This window comes from Procambarus clarkii, chromosome 1 (genome assembly GCF_040958095.1).
Source record: "Procambarus clarkii isolate CNS0578487 chromosome 1, FALCON_Pclarkii_2.0, whole genome shotgun sequence".
Classification (NCBI taxonomy): Eukaryota; Metazoa; Arthropoda; class Malacostraca; order Decapoda; family Cambaridae; genus Procambarus; species Procambarus clarkii.
In genome coordinates, this window is record NC_091150.1 from 19,217,016 (window position 1) to 19,231,896 (window position 14,881).

The following is a 14,881-nucleotide window of genomic DNA, read 5'->3' on the forward strand; positions in this document are numbered from 1 at the left end:
GGTCGGCGTTTTTTTTCGTTTTTGATATCCAGCCTCTGAACTGGGATTGGGTAGCCGGTACAGGAGGTCTGGGGGGCCCCCCTTCCCCAGCCTGGGGAGGGGGAGAGCTGCGCAGACAGCAGTGCAGTGGCTGTGGTGACGTCATGCTGATTTACTTTTTTTGGATTGGGGAGTTATGCTTGCTTGTTCGGCTTTCGGTTGCAGTTTTTAACCAGCTTTAGTTTGTTTTGGAATTCCTACCTCTCTGGGTATCTTACCTGGTAGATGGTAGACATAGACTGCTTCCAACTACATGGGGCTGTCTATAGGCCATTACTCCTCGTGCGCCTCTTGAGGGGGCCAGGTTCTGGCGCTGATCCCCGGTAGGGCTGGAACTCCATCGACTGACTGTTGCCACGGTCTAGTATATGCACATCAGCCCGGTATAGCTCCGGGGGAAGCCTCCGGGTCTTACTCAGAAAATGGTGTTTCATTACATTCAACGCTGGCTTTTTAATTTTTTATTAGGTAGCAGATCCCTACCGATGGCTGGAAGATCCAGACTCTGAAGAAACTAAGGCATTTGTAGATGCTCAAAATGCTATAACGGTGCCATATCTAGAAAAATGCCATGGACGTGAGAGGATAAAATCAAAATTGACAGAATTGTGGGATTACCCAAAGTATTCCTGCCCATTTCGCAGAGGAAACAGATATTTCTTCTTCATGAATACTGGTTTGCAAAATCAAAGGTAAGCTATTACAAAGTAAGGTAATTTATTTTACATTACGAGATTATAATAAGAATGTGAGACTTGCCTATATGATCATTTATTGTACACTGTTTTATAGTTTTATGTGGGTGGGCCTGTGGGTTACTAGTATGAGAGGAGTTTAATTCATTTGCCCATGAGAATAATCGTTATCTTTGAAGGTTCTTTTGTTTTGTTCACTTATATTACAATAGTGGTGGTGTACTACAAGTGTGATGTGTCATTTTTAACTCTCAGTAGACAAGTACTATGAAAATTCCCTAAACTGTTAACATGGCATAGAAAATTCCCTATGCATTTAACGTGGCACTTTGAGAATTCCCTCAACATTTAATTTAGCTCTATGGGAATTCTTCAACCACTGGACTGCACCGGCCGAGAAAACTCAGTCGGTGGGAAACTGTGCGTGCCGAGAAAACACTTTTTAAATGTTTCGTACCCATTCAAAACGCGCACGCCGGAGGTTGTGTACGAAATGGACTCTTGGGACCTCCAGTGAGAGGCAGTCGAGTCATGATCAAAATTCCCAGAATGTCCTAGGGCTTCTGGCTGGCTCAGTTCCAAGTGAGCAATCATGGTTGGTGCACATGCCTCTGACTCCCAGACACCTGTCCGATGCGGTGTTGAAAGATCGCTCTCTGTAGGGGAAATTCAGACCTTATTGTTTGAAGAACATAAGGGTCGTTTCGGATGATGAAGCTAAGCACAATAAGGACCTAACACAACGGTCGAATGCAAGTAATACAGTACTGATGAGGACGATACAGCGAGTCTGCACCTTTCATAATTTATGGACAGTTCCTTAAGAGATAATGATACTGAACAAATCCACAAGGGGCCGTGATGAGGGTTCGAACCTACGTCCGAGAGGATCCCACGCACTGCTTTAATCGGCTGAGCTATGACATGGTAAAAGAATTGCAACTGGAAGTTCTATTGACCTTACTCGGATCCTACAGCCTCTCCGAGAGACAAACCAGGATTTTACACGATTCCCTCATGCACCCGAGTTCTGTCAATAAGCTGTTCTACCTCTTCGCCCTTACTTCATTACACACAATTCATTTGATGCATCACGCTATTGTGATTTCTGTGTGTAATGAAGTAATGGCGAAGAGGGAGAACAGCTTATTGACAGAGCTCGGGTGCATGGAGGAATTGTGTAAAATCCTGGTTTGTGTCTCGGAGAGGCTGCAGGATCCGAGTAAGGTCAGTAGAACTTCCGGTTGCAATTCTTTTACCGTGTCGTAGCTCAGTCGATTAAGGCAGCGTCTGGGATCCTCTCGGACATAGGTTCGAACCTTCGTCACAGTCCTTGTGGATTTGTTCATTTGATGCATCACGCTATTGTGATTTTTTTCTGTGTGTAATGATGATACTGTATATCAGTATTTGATAGAACAAATACTTATACATGTAAATATATTTCTTGATCTCTGTAATGCTAGACATAAGCAAATTGATCTGAAACTTCAACAAAGATGAAATTTACATCAGTTTGACCATAAATAGCCATTCTAATTAGAACCCTTCAGACTTCTTCCGTAAATTTATGATGTAAAAACAATGAGAACTTGTGATAATATGTCAACCCATCCTCTCAAATAGTACAGTACAGTACAATGGTACCTCCATTTACGAATTTAATCCGTTCCCAGAGACGGATTGTAACTCAAAACAAATTTTCCCATAAGAAATAATGTAAATTGTTACAGGTTCTGTAACCTGTAAATCCCGGACAACATGGTTTCAGAACAGGGCGCTCTTGCCTGTCGCAGTTGCTGGACCACTATATGACATGACATTAGATGTTATGGAAGACAAACAAAACGCTGATGTAATTTACACAGATTTCGCAGAAGCTTTTGATAAATTTGACCATGGTGTTATTGCACATAAAATGCGTTCAAAAGGAATTACCGGAAAAATAGGCAGATGGATCTACAATTTCCTGACTAACAGAACCCAATGTGTAATAGTCAACAAAACAAAATCCAGCTCATCAACCGTGAAGAGCTCAGTCCCCCAGGATACTGTGCTTGCTCCAGTACTTTTTCTCATCCTCATATCGGACATAGACAAGAACCTTGAGCTGGCCTTGAGGGCGGCAGCCATCAGCTGACTGTGTGAGGTCCTACGTCTTTGTGCCTTTACTCACCATACAAGCTTAGATGTACAGTTATGGTGAACAAAACATGCAGATACTTATATATAACCTGTGTATGTAGTGTAATAACTGACAAAGTATTTGTTCACTGTTTGATGAACATAATTGAATCAACAATATGCACACCATATTTTTGAGTACAGTGATGATTCACTCATTTTATTATATAAATATATCACACTACACACTATTGAATAATATTACAGCAAAAAAACTACGAAAAATCAATCAGAGACATTGAAATAATTAGGTAATTATCTCTTTGTGGCAACTCCGGCCTGACAGCTGGCGATCAACAGACCACCTGGGACGAATGCTGAGTCAGCGCCTATTTTTTGCCAGAATTCCTCGCCCTATAGCAGGCAATATATGCCACTTAGGATTTTTTTATTATTTTTCCCGTGATCAGTGAACACAAATTAACAGGTTAGGAAGAAAAAATAATTTTTTTTTTTTTTTTTTTGGTATGCGCCTGTGGGTGTCAAATGGTATATAGCTATGCGCCATTTAAGGGTTAAAAAACACAATAAAGTAGCCGTCACAACTGCAAGAAAAATGACAGGTTGGATAACAAGAACTTTTCACACTAGAGATGCTATACCGATGATGATACTTTTCAAAACGCTTGTGCTCTCTAGAGTGGAGTACTGCTGCACAATGACAGCCCCTTTCAAAGCTGGAGAAATTGCTGACCTGGAGAGCATGCAGATCCTTTACTGCTAGAATCCACTCAGTAAAACATCTAAACTATTGGGACCGACTAAAGAGCCTAAATCTGTACTCCCTTGAGCGCAGGCGGGAGAGATACATAATAATTTACACGTAGAAAATATTAGAGGGGCTGGTCCCAAACCTGCACACAGAAATAACATCACATGAGACCAGAAGACATGGCAGGATGTGCAGAATACCCCCGTTGAAAAGCAGAGGTGCAACAGGTACTCTGAGAGAGAACTCTATCAACATCAGAGGTCCGAGACTGTTCAACACGCTTCCACTACACATATGTGACATAACTGGCCGACCCCTCCCAGTGTTCAAGAGAGAACTATCAACATCAGAGGCCCGAGACTGTTCAACACGCTTCCACTACACATAAGGGACATAACTGGCCGACCCCTCACAGTGTTCAAGAGAGAACTATCAACATCAGAGGCCCGAGACTGTTCAACATGCTTCCACTACACATAAGGGACATAACTGGCAATCCCCTCACAGTGTTCAAGAGAGAACTGGATAAGCACCTTCAAAGGATACCTGATCAACCAGGCTGTGACTCATACGTCAGGCTGTGAGCAGCCGCGTCCAACAGCCTGGTTGATCAGTCCAGCAACGAGGAGGCCTGGTCGACGACCGGGCCGCGGGGACGCTAAGCCCCGGAATCACCTCAAGGTAACCTCAAGGCAAGGTTCCATGTTTATTACTGTCATGTTACTGTAAATGAAGCATCCACCACACGCTTTTGTTGAGAAACAAAAATGTATGGAACGAGTAAACAGACGTGTGAAACTTTTGAGAAAATTCAGGAGAAACAGGCAGAAAAGTACGTACATTGAAGTACAATTAAGGTAAAACAAAAACAGGGAATGGAAATAGCAGTAATTAGGGAAAAATAACCATTTCATTGCCATATTAGTGCTTAAGTGGGTAACTTAAGTTTATTGGTCTATTACCTCAATTAACAATTGTATTCATTATCTTCAGTGTGATGTATGTTCAAGACACTATTGAGGGAGAAGCACGTGTATTTCTTGACCCAAATAAGCTCTCAGAAGATGGGACTGTGGCTATATCAGGTTCTGCTTTCAGTGAAGATGGAGAAATTTATGCATATGGTCTTAGTAGTAGTGGCTCTGACTGGATAACTGTGCACTTCAAGAAGGTATTCTTCCTAATTTTATTGCTTGTTTTAAAACTTCATGATTAGTTTATCATTCAATCAGTTTTTCTTTAGACTTGGAATATCTAGTTATCATACAGTATGTTAAGTGTTGGGGAGGATTTCTTTATTTCTTGGAGCTTCTATTTGGTATTGCATAGGAAATAGTTGACTAGAATCTATTTGCAAATTTGTGAACTTTATTAATATTTTTTGAATATGGATTTTGATAATCATGTGCAGCATATATAAAAATGTTTTTAACTACTGTATATTCAAAGTTTTGTAAATTGAGACTGTCTTGTCCCGTTCTGCAGGTATCAACAGGAGAAGACTTCCCAGAGGTGCTAGAGAAAGTAAAGTTCTCGAGTCTGACATGGACTCATGATCATAAGGGCATCTTTTACGGGGTATGTTATGCCGTTGATTTAAAAAATAGTTTGGAGCTAAAAGCTACTCTGTTATTCCCTCGGGGAAGTCCTGCTTCCCCACACACTTTGCAAATTTTCAACCAGGACAGTTTGTCTTTCTCATCCCCGATACAGCAGGGATGTTTTCAACACACTCATGCTATGTTATGAATATAGAGTAAGGAAGACTGGAGAATTCTCAATTCAACTTGAAATGACCTCCAGAAGGTTCATAAATTTACACTTAAATACCTCATGGAAGCAATATTGTGCTGGTTTACCCGTCGGGTTGGGTTTGGCTTCGGCGTCTGTTTTGGTTCCTTCGGGGACGCCTCTTCCGCCTCTCTCATGATCCTTGGGTTTGTCCTCTGGGGACCTTGTGTTGGTGATGCGTCGCTGGCTTCCTCTTCGGGTTTTCGGGGTTCCGTGCCTTGGCGCCTCCCCAAGCCTTCGCTCGGTGTGTTCACGGACGGGTCGTCTCTCGGCTGGGGCTTTGTGACCAATACAGTACTCACCAGGTCGGCCGAGTACGGTGGGGTCCATCCTTCCCCCGGGCTCACAGCATGGTTCGGGAGTTCGCGGCTGTCTGGTTTGCGCTTCGTAGGGTTTGGATCACTCAGGGCTCTACCATCCAGCTCCATTCATACTGTTCTCTGGTGGTTCATTGCCGTAAACACGGGGGTTCTCTTCGGTCCTTGCCTCTTTGGGGTTGGCCCCTTCGAGTATCTCGTCTGCTGGATTCTCGGGATTTGGCTCTCCGTGCGGTTCATGTCTGGGAAGTGTCCAACGTCCTGGCGGACAGCCTGTCTCTGTTCATTCCTTTGTTTATGGATTGGCCAGTCGTTGCCGACTCATTTCGTTGACTGCCGGACATACGGACTCCCAAACATGGACATCTTCACGGCGATATGGTTTCGGCGTCTCCCATTCTATGTGGCACCCTTCCCCGCCTGCGAGGCGTTCATGGTGGATGCCTTTCAGCAGGACTTGTCGAGGTGGAGTTACCTGTACCTCTTTTCCCGGTCCAGCTGTTGCTTCGGGTTCTGACTCGGTTGGAGTCCTTCCCAAGGAGAGTAGTCCTTGTGGCCCCTTGGTGGCCGGCCCAGCTTTATTTTCTGATGCTGCTTGATCAGTGCCTGAACCCGGGGGCGTTTCCCGCAGCTCTTCAGCTTTTCAGCAGGTGGGGAGCTGGTCGGCCGAGCGGACAGCACACTGGACTTGTGATCCTGTGGTCCCGGGTTTGATCCAGGGCGCCAGCGAGAAATGATGGGGAGAGTTTCTTTCACCCTATGCCCCTGTTACCTAGCAGTAAATAGGTACCTGGGAGTTAGTCAGCTGTCACGGGCTGTTTCCTGGGGGTGGAGGCCTGGTTAAGGACCGGGCCGCGGGGACACTAAAAAAAGCCCCGAAATCAACTCAAGATAACCTCAAGCTCTGCCTTTTTCGGCAGGTCGGACTGGTCCGGTACTTGGCTGGTTCGGCCTTCTCCTCGGCTCTTTGCGTCTGGTCTTTTGATGCGGGTGTATCACCATCTCTATGGTGATCAGGTGACTTTGTTGATGGTGTCCCACCTACGAGCTTCGTCTCGGTGACAGAATGCAGTTTCCTGGCGCTTTTTATCGTAATTTTTTTTGCTCTTCGTAGGTTGTCTTCTCTTTCGCATCGGGTTGTCTTGTCTTTTCTTGGTTTTTCAGGACAGTCTTTTGATGCTTCTTACTGTAGCTTCGTATTGTGCGGCTCTGGCGGAGCCACTCCAGCTTGCATTCGGGGTGGACGTCACATCCGTCCCGTTCCGTATGCTTTCTCGTGCTTTGTTTCACCTCCGGCCTGCTTATGTGCCTTGGTCCTGGTCCTTGGTCAGGGTGCTCTCTTATCTTTCTTCTCCTCGGTTTGTGGTAGCCCCTTCGGTTCAAGATTGTTTTTCAAAGGCCCTATTTTTGTTGGCATTGGCCTCTGGGGGGTTGGGTCAGGGAGTTTCCAGCTCCTCTGGTGCAGTGGTTTCTGCTTTATTGATCCTGGTGGTAGGTTTGTATGTTTGCATCCTTCTCCGTCTTTCCTGGCGAAGACCGAGACGGCTGCTTTCCGGAGGGGTCCTTGGGTTATCGATGCTTGGTTGGTTCGACCGGGGTGCATCATGTGTTGTGTCCAGTTGCGGCTCTTCGCCGTTACCTGCGTGCCGTGACTGGGGATGCACTTTGGGTTGACCCGGTTTCCCTCGTTCCCTGTTCCAGGGCTCGGGTCTCCCAGGTCGTCCGCAGGATTATTTAGTCTTCCAGCCTGCGATCTATCCTTGCACCCGTGCCATTCGGTTGTTTGCAGCTTTCGCTGACGTGTTTGGTAACATGTCTTGTGCTCATTTCGACGTGCGGGGATTTGGAGGTTGCACAGGTTCCTGGCTGCCCGTTATTTTGTGAGCGTGTCTGCTCTTGGGCGTTCTCGTGTTGCTTTGGGTCTCAGGTTGCACCCTGTTGTCTCGACTTCGTGTTGTGGAGTTTGTGACAGCCGCCTCCTGGGTCAGCCCGTTCTTTTCTTTCTCTTTGGGTATGTAGCTCCAGGGAGCCATAATCGCTCCCCTCAAAAAACCAGCGTTGAATGTAATGAAACGCCATTTTCTGGGTGAGCCCCGGAGGCTCCCTGGCAACCCTCCCCCCCACCGGTCGGTGTTTATTGAAGCTTAGCTTCCGAACTGGAGTGCTATGCAGCCAGTGAGGTCCAGGGCCCGCCCCCTCCCCCTCTCGGAAGGGGTCGGCTGTGCGGATGAGCGGCGCGGCAGTAGTGTGTAACGTTTGTTTCCTTGGGATTGTAGGGAGTTCTACCTCTCTGTTCGGTTTTTGTTGTTAGTGTCTTACCATGTGTGGTTTGTTTCGTTATGCCTACCTTTCTGGGTGCCTAACCCTATTCGATAGCAGATAGGGAAAAAACCCCAACCACAGGGGGGAGGGGTTTCCAGGGTCATTGCTCCCTGCTTCCTCTCTGAAGGGGCCAGGTTCTGGCTCATGGTCCCTGGTAGGTCTGAACTCCATAGCTAATATCCCGGCCTAATATAACATACATTAGCCTGATAAGCTCCAGGGAACCTCTGGGCTCACCCAGAAAATGGTGTTTCATTACATTCAACGCTGTTTTTTTTTTTTTTCCTGTTGGTACTGGCCTCTGGGGGTCGGGTCAGGGAGCTTCATGCTCTCCTCCGGCACAGGGGTTTCTGCTCTGTTGGTCCTGGTGGTAGGTTTGTTCGGTTGCAGCCGTCTCCTTCTTTTCTGGCGAAGAATGGGACTGCTGCTTTCTGGAGGAGTTCATGGGTTTATGATGCTTGGTTGGTCAGGCTGGGGGTGCATAATGTGTTTTGTCCAGTTGCGGCTCTTCGCTGTTATTTGTGCTCCACGGCTTTGGTGGCTGGGGATGCGCTGTGGGTTGATCTGGTTTCCCTTCTTCCCTGTTCCCGGGATCGTCAGGTCGTCAGCAGGATTAATAAGGCTACACAGCCTGCGGTCTATCCTCGTGCCCCACGACATGTGTAAGTTTGCTGCTTTGGCTGCCATCTTTGGCAACATGTCTTGGGTTGACATTCGAGCACAGGGTTTTTGGAGGGCGAACAGGGTCCTGGCTGCTCGCTACCTTGTTAATGTCCCTGGTTCTCATAGGGCCTGTGTTACATTGAGTTGGCGGTTGCAGCTTATTGTCTTTGCTTCGCTTTAAGGAGTGAGGACTGACCGCCGTCCGGGTAAGTCCCTGTTTTTCCTTGTCTTTGGGTAGTTATCTCTGGGTAGCCAACAGGGCGCCCCCCAGGAAACCAGCGTTGAATGTAATGAAAGTCCATTTTCTGGGTGAGTCCCGGAGGCTCCCTGGCATCCCTCCCTCCCTCCCCTCCGGTTGGCGGTGTTTTCGCGTATTTTGAGATCCACCCTAAGAACTGCAGGGTGGATTGCCAGCGTGGGGGTCTTGGACTTCCCCTTCCAACTCCCAGGGAGGTGGGGGGGGGGGGGCAGACAGTAGCACGGCGACATGATGTCATGCTCGTTTGCTAATTTTTGTTTGGGGGAGTTCTGTCCACTCGTTCGGTTTTTGGTAGCCTCTGGACAAGTTCTTTTTAATGTCTCTGTGGCTCCTTTGGGTACTCCATTACCACCTGTGTCTCATTATGGGTGTACCAATTGTATTGATTCAACCATCTTTTTTTCTACCTTGTCCATTCCCTTGGGGAATCGTGGGTGGTGGTCATGTCTCCCGATCTTGTGTTCCCAGGGCAGTTTTGTCTTGTGTACAAGATTGGGATACTTCTGTATATTATTACCTCAGTCTTGTGCTCATGGACTTTGGTCATTGACTTGTTTTTATCATTTTATTATGGGCATCAATTTTGTGCTAGCGACCTTGCCTTGTATGGTCGTCCAGGTCCCAAGCCTACTGCCCTCAGTATCCTGTCCGTATTATGCCTGTTTTAGCCTAAAAATGAGCGTGTGGCTCATTTTTATTAAAAAAAAATTGACATTGTGTCCAAATGGTTAACATTGCATGTCTTATCCACTGGCAAATGCAGTAGGTAGGGCTGGGTCTTCTTCCCAGTGACAGTATGAAGGTTCTTGGCAATCTTTCCGTTACTGTCTTTCTCTTCGAAGGTTTTCATTGATTTTGGACCAGGTTCTTTTTGTTCTTTCTCTCTCTTGGCTTTTTCTGGATTGGCATGTCATGCCTAATACTGTAGCTTCTTATCGTGCGGCATTGGCGGAACTGCTTTAGCTTGCGTTTGGGGTGGATGTTGCTTCCACTCCATTCCTCAAGCTTTCACGTGCATTTATTCACCTGTGGCCTGCTCATGTGCCGCCTGAGCCCTCTTGGTCTTTAGACCATGTTTTTTCTTTTCTTTCTTCTCTTTGTTTTGTTGTGGCCCCTTTGGTTAGGATTGCTTTTAAAAGGCCTTGTTTTTGTTGGCCTTGGCCTCTGGGGAGTCGGATTGGGGAGCTTCATGCTCTCCTGATGCCGGGGGGTTCTGCTTATTTGGTCCTGGTGGTCATTTTGTTTGCAGCCTTCTCCTTCTTTTCTGATGAAGAATGAGACGGTGGCTTCTGGAGGGGGTCCATTGTTTGTGGATGCTTGGTTGGCTAGGCAGGGGATGCATCCGTCGTGTCTGGTGGCGGCTTTACATCGCTACCTGCGATGTAAATCTGGTTCTATGACTGTGGACGCTCTTTAGGTGGATCCGGTTTCCCTGGTTCCCTGTTCCAGGGTTCACGTGTCTCAGGTTGTCTGCAGTGTCATCAAGTCTAGCCAGCCGACGGTCTACTCTCGTGCCCATGACGTTCGGAAGTACTGTATGCTGCTCTCGCAGCGGTTTTTGCAACCTGTCTTGGGTAGACATTCGGGCATTGGGGTTTTGGATGTCGAACAGGATCCTGGTCACCTGGTATCTAGTGAACGTTCTAGTTCCTTCCCGGCCGTGTGGTGCTTTGGGGCGCCCATCGCGGCTGTCTGACTTCTTTGTCTTGAGACCTGGGGTGCTGCTGGACTTACCTGGGTAAGTCCCTCCTTTTACTTGTCTTTGGGTAGTTAGCTTCAAGGAGTCAACGAGGCTCCCCACAGAAAACCAATGTTGAATGTAATGAAACGCCATTTCTGGGTGAGCCCCGGGGACTCCCAGACACCCTCCCTCCTTCCATTCGGCGTTTTTTCAGCGTTCAAGAACTGGAGTGGTGGGCTGCCGGCTCCAGTGAGTTGGTTCCCCCTCCATGTAGCACTAATGAGCAGAAGTGCTAGTAGCATGAAGGGTTGCTTGTTTGGTTTCTTTCTATGTAGATTGCACAGGTTAACCAGACAGTGGTCTGTTTTGATTCGCCTACCTTTCTGGGTCGATGGTAATTATGACATACTTTAAATGTAAAGTGCTCATATGCCATTGCTCCCTGCGCCTCTCTGAGGGGGCCTGGTTCTGGCTCGAGGTTCCTGGTAGACATTAGAAATCCTGTTACCGATGACCCTAAACTAATACAGTATAGTTTGTTGGAACTGTAGTGACTTCAGTATCTCCCACAACACGGCGGAGTTCAGGGAAAACGGCAGAGGAGCAGAAGGGAGGCAGCCAACCAGCAGTAGAACAGCAAGCGGACGAACACGAGATCAGAAACTTTCTCGCACCCTCCTTGGGTTTGTACAGTTATAGAATATATATGTGTGTGTGGATCAGAGACTTGAGTTTGCTTAACCCTTGTCTGGCGGATATTAGGGCACTAAAGAACTATAAATTCAGATAGTTTCAAGGAGCCTCCGGGGCTCAGCCAGAAAATGGCGTTTCATTACATTCAACGCTGATTTTGTATACTATTATATATTGGCCTCATGTTTGTATTGGAAGATATGCCTTGCATGGAGTCCTGGGGTATTTCTCTTAACAAGAAGTGTTAACTATGCCTTGTTTATATGTTCCATGTGATTTGAAGAAACTATTTGGTTTCAATGAGAAATTAATTCTATTTGTCTGGAAAATAATTTTGTATTTCAATTATTTAAATAATTTATTTAGTGAAGATTATATTTTCAGAGGTACATTGATCATGAAGGTGTTGCTGACGGGACAGAGACCTTGAGTAGTGAAAATCAAAAGTTGTTCTATCATCATATTAATACATCACAAAGTGAAGATGTGTTGGTTGTGGAGTTTCCTGAACACCCAAAATGGCGCATGTAAGTTGTAGCTTGATTGTTTAAAATTCTTTGTTAGAATGTGTATTTGTATTAAGATGTCTCAGAATATTTTTGATAATTGCATAATCCTCTTACGATCAACATTAAATTTCAATTACCATCTTATCTCTGTTGATCCCCTGCTTGTGTACCCATCTGTGGGTGCTTTCTTATGTTGATTGTGCTGCAGCTGGGTCGCCAAGACCACCTGCACATTGCCATACTGCTCTGGTTGTAAGGCCAGCAGATAAACACTTTGCATGGCCCGGTGGGCCACCCGCACCGCACCGCACCACAAGGTGGACCGCCCGTTGCCCTGTGAGCGGACACCCACACTCCAATGTTTATACTCTTTACAGTTTTCTCACCTCAATTTTCATTCTACGTCGTTTATTTTGGTATTAAATTGTTTGCAAAAGAATGCTCTAAAGGAATATATGCATATAATGTCAAATAGTAGAAGAACATTACCAATAATGTAAGATAAGTACATAGTCATGTGAAAAATTGTGCTTTTCATCATTGTTTACAGTCTCTATTCATTCCCAACATTATTTGTTACACTATATCATTCGTTTTTGTGTTGCTTCGTGTTTATATATAAAGTCAGTACCCAAAAATACCCGAGGTAAAACAACCGGAATGGGCACAGGTTTCAACTTGAGGGTAGGGTGGGTGGCTGGTCACCCACGCAGCAGTGTAGTGATGCCACATGGGGTATATATAGAATGAGAAGGTGTCGGAGCACATTTTAAAACAAGTCCCATAATTATCGGATAATAAATGGAATTTTTACAAATACAGTATTTTAATGATTGACACCGTTCACGTCATGTCGCACACTATGTGTATTGTTTTAATGACTTTCAGAATGTCTTCATGAAGCCAGAGTGTTAATGCCACATTGCAACTATTTGCTATCGTGTAGTGGTGCTGAAACAATCTTCGTGTGTAAGAATCTGCATAGTTCCATTGGTTTAAAGCTCTCCTTAGTGTAAGGGTGTGAGGAAATCACTTTAAGTAATCAGAGGTTATGACTGTTAGTCTTGCCAAAGCAATTGTACCTGTAATGTATGTGCTAATTAACACTCGATTGCTATTCACAAAACATTTATACAGTGGCGACTCGATTTACGAATTTAATCCGTTCCGGCATCAAGCTCGTCATGTGAAACAACAATAATAACACTGTTGTTGGAGGCGTCCGAGAACCAGCGCGAATGGTAGGAAGCACCTTGAAGGTTGCTCGTTAATCGAGCGAAAGCTCGTCAATCGAGACAAATTTTCTGCGAGTGGCTCGCTCGTTACTCAAAATGCTTGTAACTGTAGTCGCTCGTCACTCGAGGTTCCACTGTATATTCATTGCTGTCGTGCATAATTTATTATAAATGCACACTCATTTTTTGCATCTGTTCTTTAACACTTTGGCGTACCCCGCGTGCCACCACTCAACTGTGCGATATGGGACCCAGGGTGTCACGGGAGCGTGCGTAAATTCTGAAAAGTGTATACTCTCTTTAACTTTGTCACCTTAATTCTCGTCCTACGAGATTAAATTTTGTATCATTGTGTTCGCAATAGAATTCTCTACAGCACTAAATGCATATAAACTCCAAAAGCCCGGCTAATTACCCGCAGCAAACAGAGAAAGTGCGAACGAGTTACCCAGGAGCGCGCAAACGCGATAAAATATTTTCACTATTTTCACTCTGGTCACCTCAATTTTCGTCCTAGGTCTTTCATTTTGGTCTCAATGGGTTTGCAATAGAATTCTCTAGAGGAACATTAGCATATAAAATAAAAAACCTGGTCACGCTCTAACCGCCGACGAGTTGAAGACGGGCCAAGCGTTAGCCGCAAGTGAGCGCTCAGACGCCTTCCAGCTACACTGCCAATTCCCGCCCTTTTCAAGCCTTTCTTTCGCAATTTTCTTCCTGGCAGGGCCTTGTTCATGATCACTATCCATCGTGGAGTAAGCGTAGATAGTTTCTAAAGCCGCAGTAAGAAATATAGCCACGGAAAATAGCCGAAATTTTCACACGTTTGAGAAGCGAGGGGAGGCGACATTGGTCACAACAGTGGAGCGAAAACAATGGGCCCACAACGTGTGCCAAGCCGCCTGAGGGCCACGAGGCTCAACAAAGAAATGGGAAGACATCGGCGCGCATTTTAAAACCAGTCCCCAAAAAATCGGATAAAAACCGGATTTTTGGCGATTATTTAAAGTGGATGACGCAATGCTGCGTCATCCCCGGAAATACCGACAGTAAACGGATGACGCAATGCTGCGTCATGCCCGGGCGAAAGTGTTAATAGTATTCACTTGGCAACATATTGATGCCAAATTTATGGTTATAACTCAACTAATAACCAAAAAAAGTTGAAGTGATTGTAAATATTTTTATGCATTGCTGAGCTGCCAAGTGCCCTATATTTTTATTGGGGAAATGTGTGGAGAGGAGCATAAACTACTTTTATTTTTGCGTGTATTCTTTAGACAATTTATTTGCAAACATTTTGACACCAAATTTATAGCTATAAACAAGTGAGAAAACATGAAGTAGTTTAAAAAAAAAAGATAATTTACATCCCCAAGTGGCCATGAGTGGTGCGGAAACCCAGAATGTTTACTCTCACTAACGCTCAGAGAGGCCAGGCAATAAAAGTGTTAAGGTGCTAATGTATGATGTATGATGTGTATAATATAAGTAACATTTTATTAATATGTATCTCCTGGAATTGGGGAGGGGTGCCTTATGGTTACAGCATGGTAATTTTTACAATGATTATCATTGTGTATCTTGAGAATAGGTTTTTATTGATTGGTTAGCTTACAACACTTAAATAGTAATAGCTAGAAAGTTCTATTTTAAACAAGCCTATGTAGCTCTCTGGTGACTGGTATTATATCCTTTTTAAATTTTTCAAGGTATGATTCTCAAGCAATGTAACAATAACAAATCTGCATAAATTCACCAAACTTCAGTGCACGTGTCCC

The 14,881-nt window shown here is 45.3% G+C and overlaps 1 protein-coding gene across 6 annotated transcripts in view; it reads left to right on the plus strand.

Moving 5' to 3' along the window:
* LOC123753985 (prolyl endopeptidase) overlaps positions 1–14,881 on the plus strand; it is a 103,331-nt gene that overhangs the window by 20,238 nt on the left and 68,212 nt on the right. For all 6 annotated transcript variants that reach the window (XM_069329756.1, XM_069330787.1, XM_069328723.1 and 3 more), the window contains exons 3-6: positions 508–731; positions 4,624–4,801; positions 5,116–5,208; positions 11,741–11,883. In XM_069329756.1, coding sequence (XP_069185857.1) covers positions 508–731; positions 4,624–4,801; positions 5,116–5,208; positions 11,741–11,883 — 638 coding nt within the window. The remainder of the gene's footprint in view (positions 1–507; positions 732–4,623; positions 4,802–5,115; positions 5,209–11,740; positions 11,884–14,881) is intronic.